The 21,443-nt window shown below is 46.6% G+C and overlaps 1 protein-coding gene across 1 annotated transcript in view; it reads right to left on the reverse strand.

The window, feature by feature from the left end:
- The window catches only part of HLCS (holocarboxylase synthetase), a 191,832-nt gene extending 175,256 nt beyond the window's left edge, over nucleotides 1-16,576 (reverse strand). The window contains exons 1-2 of the mRNA XM_065875914.1: nucleotides 16,382-16,576; nucleotides 12,124-12,261 (exon numbers count right to left, since the gene is read on the reverse strand). Coding sequence (XP_065731986.1) covers nucleotides 12,124-12,261; nucleotides 16,382-16,576 — 333 coding nt within the window. The remainder of the gene's footprint in view (nucleotides 1-12,123; nucleotides 12,262-16,381) is intronic.
- Between the last annotated feature and the right edge of the window lie 4,867 nt (nucleotides 16,577-21,443).

The following is a 21,443-nucleotide window of genomic DNA, read 5'->3' on the forward strand; positions in this document are numbered from 1 at the left end:
CAAACATTCTCATTTCTACTTAACAGGGCTTACAAAGCACTAGATGTACTCTCTCATTTAAAAGTAATTGAAGTCTTAACTGCTTTTCAAGGGACTAAAAGGGGAAAGGGCCATTCCCTACATACTGGAAAGACATAAACTTGCCCTTCACTAACAGGAAATAGGAGAGAACAAGCCCGCAATATCCAATGATTCGTGGATGTTCATTCACCCTTAGATCCGCTTTTCTCAAAGTGGGGTCCAAGACCCACTACAACAGAACTCCCCGGGAGCAGATGAAAACTTCATGTTCCTGGGCACTACTCTCTGTCTGGTGCTTCAGACTCTCTGGAGTTGCAGCCCAGGAATCAGAAGTTTAAACATGCTTCCCATTGATTCCTGAATGTGAGAGCAACTGTCTCCAGAGAACTCCGGCCTGTCGCAGTTCACATTTCCACCACAAGGGGGACAGGGAAAATGAGAGTAGACAAAGCTCAGTCCTTTAAGCCAGCGGTCCCCAAACTTTTTGGCACCAGGGACCAGTTTCGTGGAAGACAATTTTTCCACGGACCGGAGTAGGGGGGATGGTTTCGGGATGACTGAAGCACATTACAGTTACTGTGCACTTTATTTCTATTATTATTACACGGTAATAGATAATGAGATAATTATACAACTCACCCTAATGCTGACAGGAGGCGGAGCTCAGGCAGTAATGCAAGCGGCGGGGAGGGGAGCGGCTATAAATACAGATGAAGCTTCACTCGCCCATCCACCGCTCCCTCACCTCCTGCTGTGTGGCCTGGTTCCTAACAGGCAATGGACCAGTACCGGTCCGTGGCCCAAGGGTTGGGGGCCCCTGCTTTAAGCCTTCCGGTGTTTATGAAAACATTTGAGACTGGGACAAGAAGGGGAGCCCCTTGGGGTTGGGAGCCTGGCTCTGGAGCCCTAGATCTGGGTCTGGGTCAAAGTCTGCTAATCGTCTCAGAACCTCTCAAGTCTCAGCTTCTTCATTTCATAAAACAGGAATAATGATAGTACCCATCACTGTATAGGTTTGTTATGGTAATGAAATTAAAGAGTCTATGTAATGCCCCCAGTAGAAAGCTTGGGACAGAAAAAGTGTTTAATTAATGGAAACTGCTATTATTAGAATGTGGCTTTAAAAGCAATATTGAATATAGTGGTCCTTTTCCAAGATGCCAAGAATAATTTCCCTACTTCCCAAAATCTTCTCAGGGATGTCCTGCCCCAAATTTCATGATCAGAGATATATACTTTTGAATTTCATTTTTTATATTGTTAGGTTAGGTTTTTAGAACTAACTCTTGCTGAAAACAATTTTAAAATGCTGGATATGGACTTCCCTGGTGGTCCAGTGGTTAAGAATCTGCCTTCCAATGCAGAGGACGCAGATTCAATCCCTGATCAGGGAACCAAGATCCCACATGTCACGGGGCAACTAAGCCCTCGTGCTGCAATTACTGAGTCCGTGCCACAACTACAGAGCCCAAGTGCCACAACTAAGACTCGACTCAGCAATAAATAAATAAATAAGTAAATGCTGGATAAATAAAGGAAACATCATTTTAAAAGCACTGGACAATTGACTAGATAATGAAGAACTTCCGGGACAAATGCCAGGGTAAATCCTGAACCTACAGAGGTAAGGGGAATTCCCACAAGCCAAGGAACTTTGGCCCTGAGGTTACTTCTTATCCAGGAAACCTGGGATTTAAAAGTCAGGGCCCATAAATTAATTAATTAAAGTCAGGGTACAACTGGCATCAAGATAAACATATAGATCAATGGAATAGAACTGAGAGTATAGAAATAAACATATACATTTGTAGACAATTGGCTTTGGACAAGGTTCCCAAGACAACTCAAAGGGAAAGAATCATCTTTTCAACAACTATGCTGGTACAACCAGATATCCACATGCAGAAGAATGAAGATGTACCCCTATCTCATAACATGTATTACCAGGTACAAAATTAACTGAAAATGGATCAAATCCTCAATGTAAGAGCTAAAACTACAAAACTATTTGAAGAAAACATAGATGTAAATCGTCATGACCTTGGATCAGGCACTGGTTTCTCAGATAAGACACCAAAAGTACAAGCAACAAAAGAAAAAAATAAATAAATTGGACTTCATCAAAATTTTTGAGTGGGACTTCCCTGGTGGTGCAGTGGTTAAGAATCCTCCTGCCAATGCAGGTGACACGGGTTAGAGCCCTGGTCCAGGAAGATCCCACATGCCACAGAGCAACTAAGCCCGTGCACCACAACTACTGAGCCTACGCTCTAGAGCCCAAGAGCCACAACTACTGAAGCCCATGTGCCTAGAGCCCGTGATCCGCAATAAGAGAAGCCACCACAATAAGAAGACTGTGCACCGCAACGAAGAGTAGACCCCGCTCGTCGCAACTAGAGAAAGCCCGTGTGCAGCAACGAAGACCCGACGCAGCCAAAAATAAATTAAAAAAACAAAACAAAACAAAACACTACAATGAGATACTTCATCCTCTACTAGGATGGCTAAAATCAAAAAGATGGACAATAGGGAATTCCCTGGTGGTCCAGTGGTTAGGACTCCATGCTTTCACTGCCAATCTGGTTCAGTCCCTGTCAGGGAACTAATATCTCACATGCCATGAAGCATGGCCAAAAAAAAAAAAAGATGGACAATAACAAATGTTGAGGATGTTGAGAAATCAGAACCCCAGTACACTGCTGGTAGAAATGTAACAGGGTGTACCCTCCTTGGAAGAGTTCATCAGTTCCTCAAAAAGCTAAACAGAGTTTCCAAAGGACCCAGAAATTCCACTCCTAGGTATATACCTAAGAGAACTAAAAATATACATCTACACACAACACAGGTACACAAGTGTTCATAGCAGCATTATTCATAATAGCCGAAGAGTAGAAATACCCCAAATGTCCATCAACAGATAAATGGATAAATAAAATGTATATATCCATACAATGGGATATTATTCAGCCATGAAAGGGAATGAAGTACTGATACATGTTACAATGTAGATGAATCTAGAATACATTATGCTAAGTCTAGGAAGCCAATCACTAAAGGTCACATATTATATGATTCTATTAATGTGAAATATTCAAATCAGACAAATCTGTAGAGATGGAAAGTAGATTAGTGGCTCCCAGGGACAGGACCACTGGAGAGTGACCGCAAATAGGTACATATTTTTTGGGGGGCGGGGGTGACAAAAATGTTCCAGAATTTGATGGTGGTGATGACTGCACAACTACTGAATTGTAATTATACACTTTAAAAGGATGAAATTCATGGTATGTGAATTGTATCTCAATTTTAAAAGGAAAAAGAAAAGAGTCTGGAGTCCTCCAAGGTTCAACACTACCCCACAGAATCATTATGCCTTAGTATTTCATTTTTCTCCTTAAAGAGAATTCAAACTGAATTTAACTTTTCTCCTTAGGCAAACAATAATTTTTTAAGTTGAGAAACAGTGTCTTCGAGGGAAAAATAATAAATGCAAGCCTTTATGGTCAAAAGGTCGACACTCACTAATCAGTCTAGCCTGTTTCGAGAAAGAGAGACCTCAGAGTTGTTAGCTCTACATGTAGCTTTCCCTCCCTTTTACCACCTACTTCTCCCACCTCCTCCCAGACATCCAGCCAGAGTGCGGAGGATTCACCTGGAGGGGCCAGCCTGACCATCGCTTCCGTAGGACTCTGCGTTTCAAATAGGACACCTTTGATCCAGGGTGAAGAGTTGAAGTCTACAATTCAGACAAATATTTAGTTGATTCCCAGCTTTGAGAATGCAGGAAGGATGTCAGCTCAGGAGGATGAGAAGATAAAGTATCGCCTTGGCAAGAGCTGACTTTTCAGATGAGGGTGAATGGGAAACATGAAAAGAAGCAATGCAATTCTGCCCAGAATTTAGTTGTTCAGACGTTGATGTAGCACCCTGCTGCAGCGGGCACTGGCGTGGAGCTGTGCCTCAAAGTAAGCACTTCCTGTAAAAGGAGCCAACAATGAAATCCTCACACCCAGGAGAGACGCAGGAGATAAAGCAAGGGGGGAAGGACAGGAAGCAGCCAGAGAACAATACATACACACGTCCCTGATCAAGTTTCTCAACTAGGCCGGCTGTTTCCTCACCTCAGTGCATTTCCTTTTTCTAGGAACGTGGTCCGTGAACCACAGACCATGCAAACTCCTCCAAGCAGCGCTGCGGCCCCGATCAAAGCAAAGCCGCAGTGTCCCCGGGACTCATCCAGGGTGTCTGCCATCCGCCCGGTGGCTAAAAGCAAACAGGCCACTTCCCATATACACTTCCAACTGGAGACAAAGGGACAGAGGAAGAAAGGGGAAGTCAAGCAAAAGGCTTACTCCCCAAGATCAAAGGCAAAGAAGCCCTGGTCATCCCTAAACAAGGGGATGTCCTCCTCTCCTGTGCAGCCTGCAGAAAGCCCTTCCATAACCCGAGCTTGGGACTTGAGGCTGCAGTGACTACACTGATGTGTCCACTCCACCCAACTCAACACACACGTGCACCGGGAAGGGGATCCAGGGACCAACGGGATGGGGTTAAACTCTCTACAACAAATTGCCCTTCCCAAGGCTGCCTGCAGCAGGTGCAGAGCTGAAGTTCTGCAGCTAATCGGGCAATGGGAATCCCAACAACCAGTTAGGTGATGGTTAATCTATGTGCCAACTCAGCTAGGCCACGGTACCTGGACATTTGGCCAAACATCAGTCCAGAGGTGACTGTGAAGATATTTTTTAGATGTGGTTCACATTTAAAATGAGTCAGCTTTGAGTAGATTATCCTCTGTAATGTGGATGAGCCACGTCTAATCAGTTGAAGGCCTTACAAGAAAAAGACTGAGGTTCCCAGGGGAAGAGGGAATTCTGCCTCTAGACTGCCTTCACACTCAAGCTGCAACATCTATCTCCCCTGAGTTTCCAGCCTCCAGCCTGCCCTGCAGATTTGACACCACAATCACATGAGCCAATTCCTTAAAATAATCTCTTTCTTTCTGTTTCTCTCCCCCGCCACTTCCTCCCTCTCTCTCCCTATATATGTACACATATATGTATATGTATGTATGTGTGTATAATGCATGCACGCGCACACACACACACACACACACACACCCTATTCTGTTTCTCAAGAGAACCCAGATAAATACAAGTTACAATCAGTTACCCTGAATAAGATCAATGTCACAGCATCGACACTGCTAATTTTCTGGCTCTTTGTTTCTCCTCTTACAAATCAGTGTAATTACATGCTAGGTTTTTAAACATCTAGTAATGAATTGAATGAAGGAAGGCTAGACACTCAGAGATGTGAAGAATCTGAAACCAGGGGAGTAAGGGGAAGAGGTTATTTCTTACTTTCGGTTATTCTCAATGTCTTTTGGGTTTGAAAACAGAAAGGATACAGGAGTACTACAAAATTCATTTTCACTCTATTATTTAAAAAGATACTATGCACCATGGTGCTCTTAAGAGAAGGGTGTTGGAAAATCAAGTGACAGTGTAAGGGATATGACAAGTCCACAGCAAGCAAGAGTTGAAATAATAAAGTGACCCAGGTGAGACTTATGGTAGTTCTGCAAAACCGTAACTGACCAGAAACTCAAGAAAAAGGGTGTTCTAATTTTCTGAATAAATGAGAGCTAATCAGAAAATAATAGAAATACCCTTGTCATAACCTTTTTCTATTATGTGTGTTCTTCTTCTTTTTTTTTTTTTTAACTTTTTTCTTTTTGGCCATGCAGCTCACAGGGTCTTAGTTCCCAGACCAGGGATCGAACCCATGCCCCCTGCAATGGAAGCACAGAGTCTTAACCACTGGACTGCCAGGGAAGTCCCTATCATGTGTGTTCTTTAGATGCTCCATAAGCACCTGAGACCCAATGTCTACAGTGTACTGCACTAGCATCCCCAATTGTTCACTTTATATCCCTGCCCCACTTATGTTGGTAACCCGAGGAGGAGGAGAAGTTTTGACAGACATCCCAAGTGTTCTGGTTATCCACTGCTGGTAACAAACCACCCCAAAATTTAGTGGCTTACACTCATCATTTATTTTGCTCACAGATCTCAATGTGGGCAGAGCTTAACAAGGACGGCTCAACTCTGCTCCACAGGGCATCAGCTAGGATGGTTCAACTGGGCCTGGACGATCCACTTCCAAGGTGGCTTCCTCACACAGCTGGCAAGCTGGAGCCGCCTGCCAGCTGGGAACTCAACTAGGACGGTCCACTGAGGACCTCAGTTCTTCTTCATGGGAACTTTGCCACAGGGCACCTTGAGCTTCCTCACAGCATGGGAGCTGGGTTCCAAGAACCCAGGTGGAAGCTGCAAGGTTTCTTATGATCTAGCCTTGGAGGCCCCATAATGTCTCTTCTACCACATCCTATTAGATAAACAAATCACCAAGGTCAGCCTAGATTCAAGAGAGGGGTATAAGACTCCACCTCTCAATAAGAGAAAGGTACTTGCAGCCATCTTAAATCTACTACACTGAGTTTCAGCCAGCTCTCTCACTCCTCCACTCTGTGTGAGACGGACATGCTCTTCTGGTCTGGTCCCTGCAAGGGAAAGATGTGTGGAGCAGAGCCTAGAGAAGTCGCAGCTTGAAACAGCAGTAGCAAACCTGCTAAGCCTACGTGTGACATGAGCAAAAACAAAGATTTGCTGTTAGAAGCCACTGAAATTCTGAGGTCACCTGTTATTTCAGCAAAGCTGACTAAAACAATGTGCAAAACTGCATTCTTTACAGGGGTCCCTCCACCAGCCCCTCCTGCCACATTCCCTGTCTCCAAGAATGACCCACCATCCACCCCCAAATCCCTCATCATCTCATAAAAAGTTCCTACATCTGTCTCCGTCTCCCCTTCCTATTACCAATACTCTGTGAGGCTCGTCTCCGTTCCCACATGGAGTACAATCTGTTCCAGGTCTGCCTCCCTCCAATCCAGTCTCCAATCTGCCTGAATTGTGATCTTTCTAACGTACAAATCTGCTAATTCTGCTAAAAAAAATTTTTTAAAGGGAAAAGAAAACCAAAAAAGGATAATTTTTTTAAAAAAGAAAAGAAAAATGTTTTAGCCTACTGTCCATAGGATAAAGTCCAAATTCCTAATTAGTGCAAAGAAAACTTTTACAATCTGTGTATCCTGTGTATTTGCCATACTATTAAAGAACATTCAGTTTTGCTACACAAAAACAAGAACAACAAACAGCATGAAGATCATAGATATATTACGTCAGTAACTTTTAAGACGTGCTAAAGATAGGGGAGACAAAAGGAACGTATGTGTGTTGAACATAGATAAAAGGGACAGAACAAAAGACAGTATTCCTCCTAAGCAGAAAGTCATGGATGGACCAAGTAAATCTTAAATATTAGTAAGACACAAATCATGCCACCTCCAGATTGACAGTTATGTCATCCCTAAATCAGCCACCCATTAGGGTCCCATGTATATTCTGCCTAGAAATACAGGTAAAATGCACAGCTTCTCGGCAGGTCACTAGTAAGCCACAGCTCTTCCAGGCGTACATGTCCCAAATCTCTCCAACAGAGCAAGTGTGTGCCCGCCACAGGCATCCTCCATCTGCCAAGTCGCCTGTTTAACCTCAACTCTGGTCCTTGTAACCACACCCTCGGCGTGGAAGGCAGATGCAGCAGAGAGAGACAGGATGTGTGAACACTGCCTAGCTCAGGATTCAGGGGTGCGGTCCTTCCATCCCTCGGCCACCCATCTAAGTGTTAACGGACCCCAGAACTGTCTGTTTCTTGCTGTACATTTGGAATCGATTTAATAAACTGTGCAGTTTGAGCATCTTAACTTCTTCTGTGAGCCTCTCTATTCTGTGACCGCCGGATAACCTGCGTGGTAATGTTCTGGAAAGCTATCGCTGCATCAGCGTAACTTCCCACGTAACACTCCAGCCCCATCTTTCCCCTCTGGCCTTCTTCCGAGCCAGTCCCCCAACTCATGCTAATTAGACTCCAACTGTACTGAACTGTGTGCAATTCTCCAGGTGCAAATGCTGTGTGCTTCTGCATCTGCTGTTCTGACTGAAGCCTTGGCCTCCTTCTTCACGTAATTCCTGTCTTTTCCTTAAAGACTCAGGTATCGGGCTTCCCTGGTGGCGCAGTGATTGAGAGTCCGCCTGCCGATGCCGGGGACGTGGGTTCGTGCCCCGGTCCGGGAGGATCCCACATGCCGCGGAGTGGCTGGGCCCGTGAGCCATGGCCGCTGAGCCTGCGCGTCCGGAGCCTGTGCTCCGCAACAGGAGAGGCCACAACAGTGAGAGGCCCGTGCGTACCGCAAAAAAAAAAATTTTTTTTAACTCAGATATTACTTCCCGCCCCTGGAACATCCTTCCTGACGCCACCACATCTGGATAGATTCACCATCACCCCCATACTTGCTTTCCCAGAGCACTCTTCACAATGAACATGTTTTTTTTGTTTTCCGGCACGCGGGCCTCTCACTGTTGTGGCCTCTCCCGTTGCAGAGCACAGGCTCCGGAAGCGCAGGCTCAGTGGCCATGGCTCACGGGCCCAGCCACTCCGCGGCATGTGGGATCTTCCGCGACCGGGGCACGAACCCGTGTCCCCTGCATCGGCAGGCGGACTCTCAACCACTGCGCCACCAGGGAAGCCCCACAACGAACTTTAATTGTTCCTTTCCTTAGCTGTCTTCTCCCTGACACTGTGAGCTCCTTAAGATGACCGTGACTGTCGTCTCTAAATGCATCTTTCATCTCCATACGACATACCTCCAGCCCTAGTACACAATCTGGCACATAATAGGCACTCAGTAAACCTTGGATGGAGGAATGAATGAAGGCCTTGATAGAACAATAGGAACATGAGTGAATTTTCTGCAATAAGAGAACTGTATAAGTCCTTTGGGTCAGAGATTCTTACAGAACAGGACTGCTAATGTAAGCACAGAAGATACTGAAAATTGAGCTGAATCTGCCACAACCCATTGGTATCTACTATGGCACCTAACAGAATAATTAGAACACAGTCTACTGTGCAGTAAATATCTGTTAGTGAAAGAATGACTGAGTGAAAATAGGCATATGTGAATGCTACATCTTTTAAACTTAATTCCTGAGATTCGTTCATTTGCTGTCGGGGGTGTGTAGAAAAACCACAGATGCAAGCCATCTGAGATATCCAAAGTTTTCAAAAGATGTCATTTTCTGACATCTGTAAGAACGGTATTGCATCTGTAAGCATGGTATTGTCCAATCCTAAAAATGGGAAAGAATGTAAGGTCTCAACAAGTTCAAAAGTCTTTCCTCCATAATGTATTTGCTGTTAAATATCTTAGGATCCTGTCAAATTCAAATGACTTTAGAGTTAAGTGAAAAATACATAGAGTCATAAGAGCCCCCAAGCTGCAAAATCCCATCAAACAATCAACCTGAATGGTAACAGCAGACCGAGAAGACAGAGACCTGTGAAATCAACTCCTTTTTAAGATCTGAAGCCCAGGGACTTCCCTGGGGTGCAGTGGTTAAGAATCTGCCTGCCAACGCAGGGGACACGGGTTCGTGCCCTGGTCCGGGAAGATCCCACATGCCGCGGAGCAACTAAGCCCGTGTGCCACAACTACTGAAGCCCGTACGCCTAGGGCCCGTGCTCCGCAAGAGAAGCCACTGCAATGAGAAACCCGCGCACGGCAACGAAGAGTAGCCCCCGCTCGCCACAACTAGAGAAAGCCCACACACAGCAACAAAGACCCAACGCAGCCAAAAACAAATAAATAAATAAATTTTTTTAAAAAAAGAAAACTTCAACTTTTAATCTGATAACTTCAGTTTTCTTATCTTTAAAAATGACAATAATGGACTTTCCTGGCAGTCCAGTGGTTAAGACTCCACGATTCCACTGAAGGGGGCACGGGTTCGATCTCTGGCTGGGGAACTAAGATCCCACATGCCACACACCACAGCCAAAAAAAAAAAAGAAACAAATTACAATAATATCTTGTAGAATTGTAAGCATTACAGGTAATACATATACATGCCAAGCAGGGGCTCAATAAATTTTATCATTATTATCATAAGTATATATAAGGCTTAATAAAACAGCAGGAACCTGCAGGAGAAAACATAATGTCATAGCATACTAGGCTATTCTCAGGCTACCTGCCAAATCCTACGCCCCCTCCCGAGCCCCAAACAAAGGAGAGTTTCCTGCTCTCCTTTACTTCATCTATCTCCTAACTCTCATTTCTATCCATCTTGAGTTGTAGTCAATTATTTCCAGTCTTATTCCTCTCCTCCTTTTTGTTCATCCAAATCCAATGTCTTTTTTTTTTTTAATATTTATTTAATTTATTTTTGGCTGCGTCGGGTCTTAGTTGTGGTACTCAGGATCTTCGATGAGGCGCACAGGCTTCTCTAGTTGTGGCGAGCGGTTTTTCTATTTCTAGTTGTGTCGCACAGGCTCCAGGGCGCGGGGACTCTGTAGCTGTGATGCCTGGGCTCCAGCTGAGGCAGGCGAGCTCCGTAGTTGTGGCACGCGAGCTCAGTAGTTGTGGCGCGCGGGCTCAGTTGCCCCGCGGCATGTGGGATCTCAGTTCCCTGACCAGGGGTCGAACCCTCGTCCCCTGCACTGTAAGGCGGATTCTTTACCAATGGACTACCAGGGAAGTCCCCAATACAATGTCTTAAAGACAGTGTTTGTGAGATGGAGGTCCAGTGACTATGGCTTTCTGTCATCAGCAAAACCCCTCCTGGACTATCAACGCGGCAGGCGGGGAACATTCGGTGGGTGAGTGAAGGCAGAAAGGACTCATCACAGACACCCAAGCAGAAGCAGCACACAAGGGGGGTTAGGGTCGGATTTCCATGAACCTGAGAGGTACTGGCTTTGGTCAGAAGGCATCCATGGAGAGCTTACGCCAGAGTACAACCCCACTGGATGTGTGTCTAGAAAGATAACTGGCCATCCAGAGGAAACCGCACTGAAGGCACCCAAGATGGGATGACATCTTCACAGTTTCAACAAAAAGATAATGAAGAAGAGAATGGAGTGAGGAGGGAGGGAAGTGAAGGAGTAAAGCGGAGACACCTGGGGAGTGGAATTAGTAGAACTCCTAACCGAATGGCAGGAAGGATGCAGGAGGGGGTGAAAGGAAGCACAGTTTGGGGTGTTCACCTGAGATTTTCTTTTTTTCCAGCAGAGGAATATAAACAACCAGTGTGGGACACATTACTGAGTTTGAAGTGCTTTCAGAATACTTGGGGTGAAATCTCCAGGAAGTACGCGGCAATATAAATCATCTGATTTTGGAAGCAATAAGTTGTGGGGCGGGAGCCTATGACCTGGGGAGAGACTTGAGCAGCACTGCACAATAACATACCTCAAGCCTCAAAACAACTTAAAACACAGGCAGCTTTTTTCTTTTTCCTTTTTGGCTACACCGCATTGCATGCAGGATCTTAGTTCACCAACCAGGGATCAAACCCGCGCCCCCTGCAGTGTAGAGTGGAAGCACAGGGTCTTAACCACTGGACTACCAGGGAAGTCCCAAAACACAGGTAGGTTTAAATCTAGCAGTCACATTAAAAAGATAAAAAGAGGGCTTCCCTGATGGCGCGGTGGTTGAGAGTCCGCCTGCCGACTCAGGGGACGCGTGTTCATGCCCTGGTCCGGGAGGGTCCCGCGTGCCGCGGAGCAGCTGGGCCCGTGAGCCATGGCCGCTGGGCCTGTGCGTCCGGGGCCTGTGCTCCGCAACGGGAGAGGCCACAACAGTGAGAGGCCCGCGTACGGAAAAAAAAAAAAAAAAAGATAAAAAGAAACAGGTGAAAGTAATTTTACATACATACATATTATAATTTTTTTTTCCCCCGGCCGTGCTACACAGCCTGCGGGATCTTAGTTCCCTGACCAGGGAGTAAACTTGGGCCCAGCAGTGAGAGAGTGAGAGTGCCGAATCCTAACCACCGGGAATTCCCTACCAATATATTTTTATTTAACCCAAAATATCAGAAAAGAAAGGGAATCAATCACAAAGGCCAGGAAAGAGCACTCATAGAAATACCAAATTAGTTTTGATTACGGTACACAAATGAAAAACACGGTACTCACAGTTTCCGAAGAGGACGACGGTCTCTGTAAAGTGTCACCTTGCACCCAAATGCTCTCTGTCACAAATGCTATGTGTTCTGCTTCAAGTATAAAAGGAGAAACCAGAAACAGGGCCCATTTGTTCAAGTCATCAATGGACTGGATAGAGGGAAAGAAACACAAAAAGGAAGGATTCAATATGACTTCAAACCACAACTGCTATTTATATCAACATCCAGGACAACCCCGCCTCTGCAATTCCAGGTGGCATCTAAATAAATAAGGTCTTTGGATGCTTTCCTATAGACCACATTAACCCTGCATTTTTTTGTTTAACTGTGACTGTTTAAACAGCTGCAACATCCCTCAATGTCTCATGACAGTTTTAAAATCTCTAGACATTTCTTATCAAGCAATTAATTCTGAAACTTATTCCCACCATTCCTTACTGCTGAGAGCATGTAGGAACCTTCCAAATTACAACTTGGAAGCACATTTAAAGATGAGGCAGCTCAGGGACTTCCCTGGCGGTCCAGTGATTAAGACTCCGTGCTTCCACTGCAGAGGGCACGGGTTTGATCCCTGGTCGGGGAACTAAGATCCCACATGCTGCTCAGCATGGCCAAAAAGAAAGAAGAAGATGAGGTGGCTCAGAAGTGCATGATGGTCAGTAGAAGCCTGTTACTGACAGATGCCCGAAGGGCTATTCCTCCTTTTCCTCCAGCCATTACAGCATCAAGATTGGTTAGCAGGGACTTCCCTGGTGGCGCAGTGGTTAAGAATCCGCCTGCAACTACGCCCGTGCGCCACAACTACTGAGCCTGCGCTCTAGATCCCACGAGCCACAACTACTGAGCCCACGTGCCACAACTACTGAAGCCCGCGCACCTAGAACCCGTGCTCCACAACAAGAGAAGCCACCACAATGAGAAGCCCGCGCATAGCAACTGAGAGTAGCTCCCGCTCACCACAACTAGAGAAAGCCCTCGCGTAGCAACTAAGACCCAACACAACCAAAAATAAATTAATTTTTTCTTTAATTTAAAAAAAAGATTGTTTAGCAGATTGGATGTGTCCATTAGTCTCTGCTCTTCTCCTGAAATTTCTCTAAAAGGACTGTACCTTAATCTACACTAAAAACAACGCACATCCTTAGCAGAAAAAGCTGAAATCTAAGGCTGCCCGTGGGGGAGGGGCTTATCATCACCCTGCCCCCGCAAAAAAAAAAAAGGCATTTGGGTCAAGCTCCATAGTTGCTTATCAGTTCAAATCTGCCCTTGATGGGAAGATCAGAAAGTATTCTCACCAGGCCTAGCAACCTGGCACAAAGCAGAAGCTTAATAAATATCTGCTGAACCAATGAATGAATGAAAATGAGGGAGAAAAAACCTCCTCCTATGGGTAAACATAATTACCAATATAATAGTTAAAAACAAAAAACAGACTGTCCACTTTACTCATAGAAAATGTGTATATTAAACAAAAAGCTTAAAATTTCCGGTTTGTATAAACTCTCCTTGGTGATACTTACCAGTTCTTGGGGGACCTTCAATTATATAAACATACACTTTCAGTACTTATGCATATGATTTTAAGTATATAAGGTATGGAGACAGCAAAGGCATAAGATTCAGTTCTGTAAAGTTACTTCAGCCCAGGTAGACTGACAATAGGTATATACTGAACCAAATCACCAGCCCCACGATATCTGCAATCTTAAGTAACAGTAGCTAATCACAAATAGTCAAACTTTCCAACTGTAGGCCTCGAACATCAGAGCTTAAACTCCACAACCACTACTTCATTTGCTGAAATACTGAGTAACTATTACCGGTCAAGTTGCTTAGCTAAACAGACCCAGTTCCTAGGGAGAAAAGGATAAAAACCGGACATAATGGAAAAGAATATATATATATATATATAACTGAACCACTCTGCTGTACAGCAGAAATTAGCACAACATTGTAAATCAACTATACTTCAATTTAAAAAATAATGTCACAATAAAAAAAATTAAAACTGGAAATATAAAGTGCAATTTAAAGTCTTTGAGGATACAGAGCTGGCTGGTCACATCTAGTCTGGAAACTCAGGGACATCTCTGTGAGACAGTGATTTCTGGGCAAAGCTCTAAGGAGGACAGCAAGTTACAAAAACCCCGAAAGCCCAAAGCCAGTTTGGCCCAGGTGTCCCTACACCCTGCTGGAGCAGTCAGCAAGGGCTGAAGAGCATTAGTTACAGTTATCAAAGCTAACAGAAGCCCAATAAAGTCATGGAGATGTGCAAAAGTAAAACTGTCTCCCAAGAGAATTAAAGACATTTGCATCTCATTATTTTTTGGATGTTCATTATTTCTATTCTAATCTAAATCTCTTAGAGGTGTTTTTTTTTTTAATAAATTGATTGATTGATTGGCTGCGGGTCCTCGTTGCGCGCGGGCTTTCTTTGGTTGCAGCCAGCAGGGGGGCTACTCTTCCTTGAGCTGTGTGGGCTTCTCATCAGGGTGGCCTCTCCTGTTGTGGAGCACGAGCTCCAGGCGTGGGGACTTTGGTAGTTGTGGCTCGCGGGCTCTAGAGCGCAGGCTCAGTAGTTGTGGCGCATGAGCTTAGTTGCTCCGCGGCATGTGGGATCTTCCCCGATCAGGGATCGAACCCGTGTCCCCTGCATTGGCAGGTGGATTCTTAACCACTGCCCCACCAGGAAAGTCCCTAGAGGTTATTTTTTAAGTAAATGAATCCAGTTTGGAAACCACTACTATAAAAAAATCCACCCCTCAATTTTTCCTCATTTTATTATCTTTCTCAGTCAGGGTTCCTTACAAGAATTAAGCCCTCCTTCCCTCAGGAGTCCACTGTATGTAATGAGTGAACACCTAGGCGATATTACATATGCACTCTCTTAGAACTTATCATATTCTGTGTTATACAGTATACCAACAAGGATGGGTATTTTTAAAAAATAAATAAATTTATTTATTTATTTATTTTTGGTTGCTTTGGGTCTCCGTTGCTGCCCGCGGGCTTTTGCGGATTTTTTCTAGTTGCGGCGAGCGGGGGCTACACTTCGTCGCAGTGCGCGGGCTTCTCACTGCGGTGGCTTCTCTTGTTGCGGAGCACGGGCTCTAGGCGCGCAGGCTTCAGTAGTTGTGGCGCGCGGGCTTAGTTGCTCCTCAGCATGCGGGGTCCTCCCGGACTGGGGCTCGAACCTGTGTCCCCTGCATTGTCAGGCAGATTCTTAACCACTGCGTCAGCAGGGAAGTCCCAGATGGGTATTTTTGATTTGTAGCATCAAAGTATAATCCCATGTCTAAGCATAACCTCAACAAAGTATTCAAACCTGAGATAAGATTTTAATTCCCACATGGTGTATGGTTTTACACACAAAGAAAATCTCATTTTAATGCTATGAGTGATCGAACTTTCCAGAAGGAAGAGGAAAGGACAAGAAACCCATCAAAAGCAAAACACTTTTAAATGTTAATGACAAAGTGGGTGAAGTCAATGGAAATTTGCACAGAACTGCACTGTGAAGCCCATTTCTGATAGCTGAGTGGGAAGAACTATTGTTCCCATTCACAGAAAGAGAGCTGAGGTTTTGCAGAGATCAAACGGCAGTCCCAGGTCACACTGGGGGTGACAGAGCCGGTTGAACTTACAGCCTTATAGCCACCAGGCTAAGTACTGGGCCAAAAGACAAGACTGTGTGCAAACCGAAACTAAAAAGATTCAGAGATAATCAGTAGGTGCCCGACTGGTAAATGACGCAGCTGACAGGAGCGGGGGACAGGGCAGTTTTTGTCACCTCGGGAACACCTGACAGAAAGCTGAGGATTTGCTGTCTTTCTCTGAAATCAGGTTCAACCAAACTCCAGCCCACAGGGTAGGCGGGAGAGGATGTCAGGAAAGAGGCTCTAGGTGGGCACTGCTCAGGTGCTAATCGACTCCGCACAGGCACAAGCCTACTTTGCACCGCCAAGAGCCAGGCGACCATACGCTCGCGCCGGCACCCCGTGGAGAGGAGACCAGATCGCCTGTCACAGTTTCGGTCTCAACCAGGCTTCCATGGGCATCGCGTGCAGTAGAGCCCCGGAGCCTGCCGCTCCCCAGACCCCACGTTCGCGACCTCGCGGCGGTGCAGAGGGTGCCCCCGGGCTGCACAGCCCAGGGCGGAGCGCGGGGTCCCGGGGGCGCTTCCGGCCCCGGGCAGACCCCGAGGCCGCGCCCCCGCCCCGTCCGGCCCCGCCTTCCGCGCCCCCCGGCGCCCGCGCTCGCCCGCCCACCTGGCTCTCGCCGACGCAGAAGACGCGGCCGCCGCGGCTCAGGCACACGCGGGCGCCCCGGGGCTGCGCAGCCGCGCGGCAGAAGGTGAAGGAGCAGTGCGAGGCCCGCAGCTGCTGCACCGTGGTGCGCACTAGCGCGGCGGGCCCGCGCCCCCAGCGCGCCCACAGGTACAGGTAGCACAGCGTGATGAGCATGGCCGGCCGGCCGGCGGCGGAGCGCGAGCCCGGGACGCTCGCACCACCGGCCGGCCCGCCAGAGCGCTCGGCCCCGCCCTCCCGCCGGCCGGAAGAGGCCGCGCCGCCGGGGAGAGGCCGCGCCGGCTGGAGAAGGCCGCGGGGTGGCGGGGGAGGGGGACGTTTGTATGGAGGGAGATGGGAGGCCTGGACTGGAGGGAGGGGTGTGGGGAAGGGAGGTGATGGAGGGAGAAGAGAGGCCGTGCCCGGGGAGGTGAGTGGGAGGGGATCAGGGGAGGCCATTCAGGGTGGAGGGTGGAGGTAACGTGATGGAGGGAGAAGGCGGGCGGTGAGGTAGGTTGGGGACCTGGGGGGTAAGCCCGGTAGCCCGCTTAAGCCAGAGTCTGGCCTCCTTTGCTTGAGGGGTGGGAGGCGGAATGAGGAAGGGGTCGTGTATATGTTTATAACGTCAGCAGCCGACATTAACCAGCCAGCACCGTACCAGGAGCCAAAGTGTGCCGATACACACAACCGCTGCCCAGTCCGAGTGGGAAGATGAGGTGAGGCTGTTTTTATTAGGTTATACTAGGCCTTCCTGCAAAAAGGACTTTAAGATAAATGACATAAATTCATACAGTGCAATAATAAGTGTATTTCTGGACTCTTAAAGTAAGGACAGGAAACAAGTTGAAGACAGAGGAGCACTGAAAAGGCGGCCTGGTGCTCTTGAATACGCGGGTCACCAGTTTCACTGTGATATCCTAAGATCAGTAGAGAAAGTGATACAGGATTCAATGTTCTTGTCCCCTGAGAGAGGCATCATGATTCCTCATGCTGACAGAGGTTTCTCCCCGGAACCTCATTTTTTTTTAAAGGCAGTAGGTAAAGAACAGGGTCCTCAACAGCTCTGACGCAGAGCAGAGGTTTTTCCCTAGGTTGCTTCCTGTTCTGGCATTCGATGTAAGTGGATGGCATACGGCAGTAAAAGCAGTCAGGGAGGCCACTCCCAAGTCTTTTCTTAATCCCAGGGCTGATTTTTAAGTACCCTGACCATTTATTCATCTGCTTTAAAACAGCAGTATAGGAAGCCCACTTTCAGACCCTCAGGCTTCCTCTCAGATGACATAGAAAATTCTTCTCGTGGCATATAGCAACAATACATTTAAAAAGAGAGAGAAACCAAAAGGAAATAACTAGACTCAAAAACAAGACAAGCATCAAGTGGACCAAAAACTGTAAAAAGACAGGAAGCGATGAGCAGGGCTGAAGCCACATCCTACGTGTGCCTACAGGGCAGCAGCAGTTGGGAAGTAGATTCTGGCGCAGTAACAAGACCTAAAATTGTGTCACTGGAGGAACAAATGAGCCAGAGTCTCGTCTGAGGAGGGACTCCTCCCATCCACGATAACACAGGGCTAAGCAGTCAGGAATTTAGAAAATGAAAAGGCTTAACAGAGTGATTAACCCTAATGTTCTACTGGAAGAGCACTTCACTTAGCCTTCTTGGAGTTTGCTAAGTTATGGCTCTAAGGACCAGCCTCTCCTCCCCGCCCAGCTAGGAATGGAGAGGTCATCTCTTCTACCTGAAGGAGACAAGCATTCCTAGTTTTTCCAACTTCCTTAAGAGCTTTGCACCCTCTGCTTCCCACAGGCACCATAACTCCATCTGGCCAGATGGGAACTTTCCAGGTTTGCCCTTAGATGCTTCAGGATGTCATGGTCTCAGAAAACATCATGGGAAAACGTGAGGATCAACCAGTTCTCGGTTACAAAGGATGGGGACCATAGTGGGTCAGTATGAACTGAGAAGGGGGTAAGGTCCCTTCCGGACCCTTGGATTGAGGAACACTGATACCATTTACGCCCAGGAAGGAATACAGTAAGGCTGGTAGAAGGGGAGGAATAACAGAAGTCACACAGTAGGCCCTGTTTATGATCCCACATAAAATGATGTGAAAAGGCTCAGGGATGGAGCTTAGGTTCATCATCCCCAGATAGCAAAGGGGAAAGATGTAAAAATAAGACATCAGGGGATCTTACTGTATATGTCCCTGATTCACATCCTGTAGTCCCTCACTACTCAAAATTTGGTCCTTGGATGTATTGGGATCACCTGGGGACTTGCTAGAAATGCAGGATCCCATGCCCCACCCCAGAACCACCAAATCAGTATCGGCACTTTAACAAAATCCCCAGGTGATTCACAAAGTTCAAGAAGCAGTGCTAAAGCCACCTCTGTCATTCCCTGCATCTGGGTTGCTCTAGACTCGTAACAAGCCTCTTCCAAATTGGTGCAGAGAAAAAGACCGGAGTAGGAATTTAAAAGCAAGACTCTGTGATTCATAGGAACGTCACTACAGGAAGGAAGGCACTGCTTGACAGCCAAGTGACTGAAGACCACCTCAGTAGTAATCCATCAGAATGATTGGCTTTCTCTAACAACAGCCTTCCCTGGGACTAAACTGGTGGTCCAGTGGTTAGGACTCCACATTTCTACTGCAGGGGGCAAGGGTTCGATCCCAGGTCGGGGAACTAGATCAGGCATGTCATGCAGCACCACCAAAAAAAAAAAGTACAACTACTTTCCCGTAATCGGTCTCTAGTCTCCAGCCCTTAAGAGACATGCCCTGGAAATGATGGTTTGGGGACAGGGCAGAGTGTAAGCCAAAAGAATATTACTCCTCTAGGGAAAGCTGTCCTGCCCCCATTAAATAGATGACTGCTCCTCCCCAGGGGAAGCCTGTTAAACTGACGTCAGCTCTGTCTGAACTTGGAAAGCATTCAGAACGCTAATAAGTCAAATGACCAGAGCTGGGAAGGATACTTTGTTTTTGAAATAACCCGAGTCTAGTAGGAAACTTGAGTAGACACTGAAATTTAAATAGCCGAACTGTAGGGACTTCCCTGGTGGTCCAGTGGGTAAGACTCCTTGATCCCAATGCAGGGGGGGCCCAGGTTTGATCCCAGCTCACGGAACTAGATCCGGCATACGTGCCGCAACTATGAGCCCGCATGCCGCAACTAAAGGTCCCGAGTGCCACAACTAAGACCCGGTGCAGCCAAAATAAATAAGTAGCTGAACTGTAAACAGTTCACTTTTAGCAGTTAAAGTACATAGTCTCTATTTTGTAGATAAAAGAAAACTGTTCCCTCCACAACAGTGTTGGACTGCTAAAAACAAATGATATTCAGAGATCCCCAGAGTCTCAAGAATGGCCATCTATTTGAAAAGTTGGCCTCCAAAAAAATAAATAGATATTTAATTTCCCCCCCACCCCCCGCCATGCCCTGGGACTTGCAAGATATTAGTTCCCCAACGAGGGATTGAACCTGAGCCCTCAGCAGTGAAAAAACAGTCTTAACCACTGGACCACCAGGGAATTCCCCAGATATTTAATTTAAATCATGAGGTTTCGTTGGTAAAAAGTATAAAATGTGAAGAGCTTTTCTTTGAATATTTGACTGTCTGGAAAATGTCAGTATGATTATCTGCATACACATATGCAGTTAAAAATCAAGTGAATTAAGCTTTTTAAACCAATAGTCCTTTTTATTATTGGTTTACACTCAAAAAGGAAAATGTATAGATAGAAATAAGCTACTAGCCAAAGAATAGATCAGAGGCTTGGGCCAGGATCAGGGCCTCAGAGGGAAACAATTGTTATTTAAATCTTGCTGATTAGCAAATGCCCAGGCCCTATAAAGGTAGGGATCAAACCAACCACCACCACCACTACCCTTGGTCAGAAACTAATTTTGTACCAAATAATCCAGCATGCCACAACTACTGAAGCCCACGTGCCTAGAGCCCAAGCTCTGCAACAAGAGAAGCCACCGCAATGAGAAGCCCGCGCACCACAACGAAGAGTAGACCCCGCTCACCACAACTAGAGAAAGCCTGCACACAGCAGCGAAGACCCAATGCAGCCAAAAATAAATAAGTAAATAAATAAATTTATTTTTTAAAAAAACCATTTGGCAGATAAACATGAAAAGGTGCTCAATCTCAAAAGCACCCGCAAATTAAAACCTCAACGGGAATTGGTATATGCCCAACAGACTGGCAGAGATTCCCTTCTTAATACCTAAAACCGTGGCTTCTCTCCTCATTGCTCAAAGATCTAACCATTCTCAGTTTTCATCCCTCCCATTTTTCCGCACCATTTTCCTCCCTGGCTAATGGTGTCTCTGTCTCTACCAGTCAAGGAAATAGAAAACACTGATGGAGGATTTAATACCGAGAGTTGGCTACAGACACTCTGAAGGTGCTGACTCACCAAACACGGACAGGGAGGCGATGGAGAGAGCAGAAACAGCAGAAAGCTGCTACCCGCCTGCAGGAAGGTGGGGTGACCTCAGCCTAGGAGGCAGGGGTGCCTGGGGGAAGCCAGATGGAGCCACAGGGAAAAAACAGCTGCTGCCGTGGATGCTGGCGGAGCTGGAGAGAAGGGGAACTTCCACTGGCTTCTCCATTCCTCTGGCTTCTGCTGTCCCGTGGCTGAACCTCTCTGGAAGCCACACAGCAAGGAGCATCAAAGAACCTCCTTCCTTGGGAATCACTGGAGAGAGGGGACTCCTTGCAGAGGGTGGGAGGGGATCTGAGAGAAAACAGGCAAGTAGCCAGCCCCCATCCTTTCTGAAACCCTTTCCTGGAGCTCTTTCAAAATTCACTTGGTGGGGATGGGGGAGTGGGGAGGGACCACTCATTTTCTGTTTGTAACTGTGTTATGTATGGGCTGATTTGTGGCGACCCCCATGCCCCGATGACAAAAATTCTTACATTGAGGTCATGAACCTTAGTACCTCAGAATGTGACTCTTTTTGGAGATAGGGCCTTTAAAGTGATGATTCAAGTAAGATGAGGTCATATGGGTGGGCCCTGGTCCGG

Source organism: Phocoena phocoena, chromosome 4 (genome assembly GCF_963924675.1).
Source record: "Phocoena phocoena chromosome 4, mPhoPho1.1, whole genome shotgun sequence".
Lineage (NCBI taxonomy): Eukaryota > Metazoa > Chordata > Mammalia > Artiodactyla > Phocoenidae > Phocoena > Phocoena phocoena.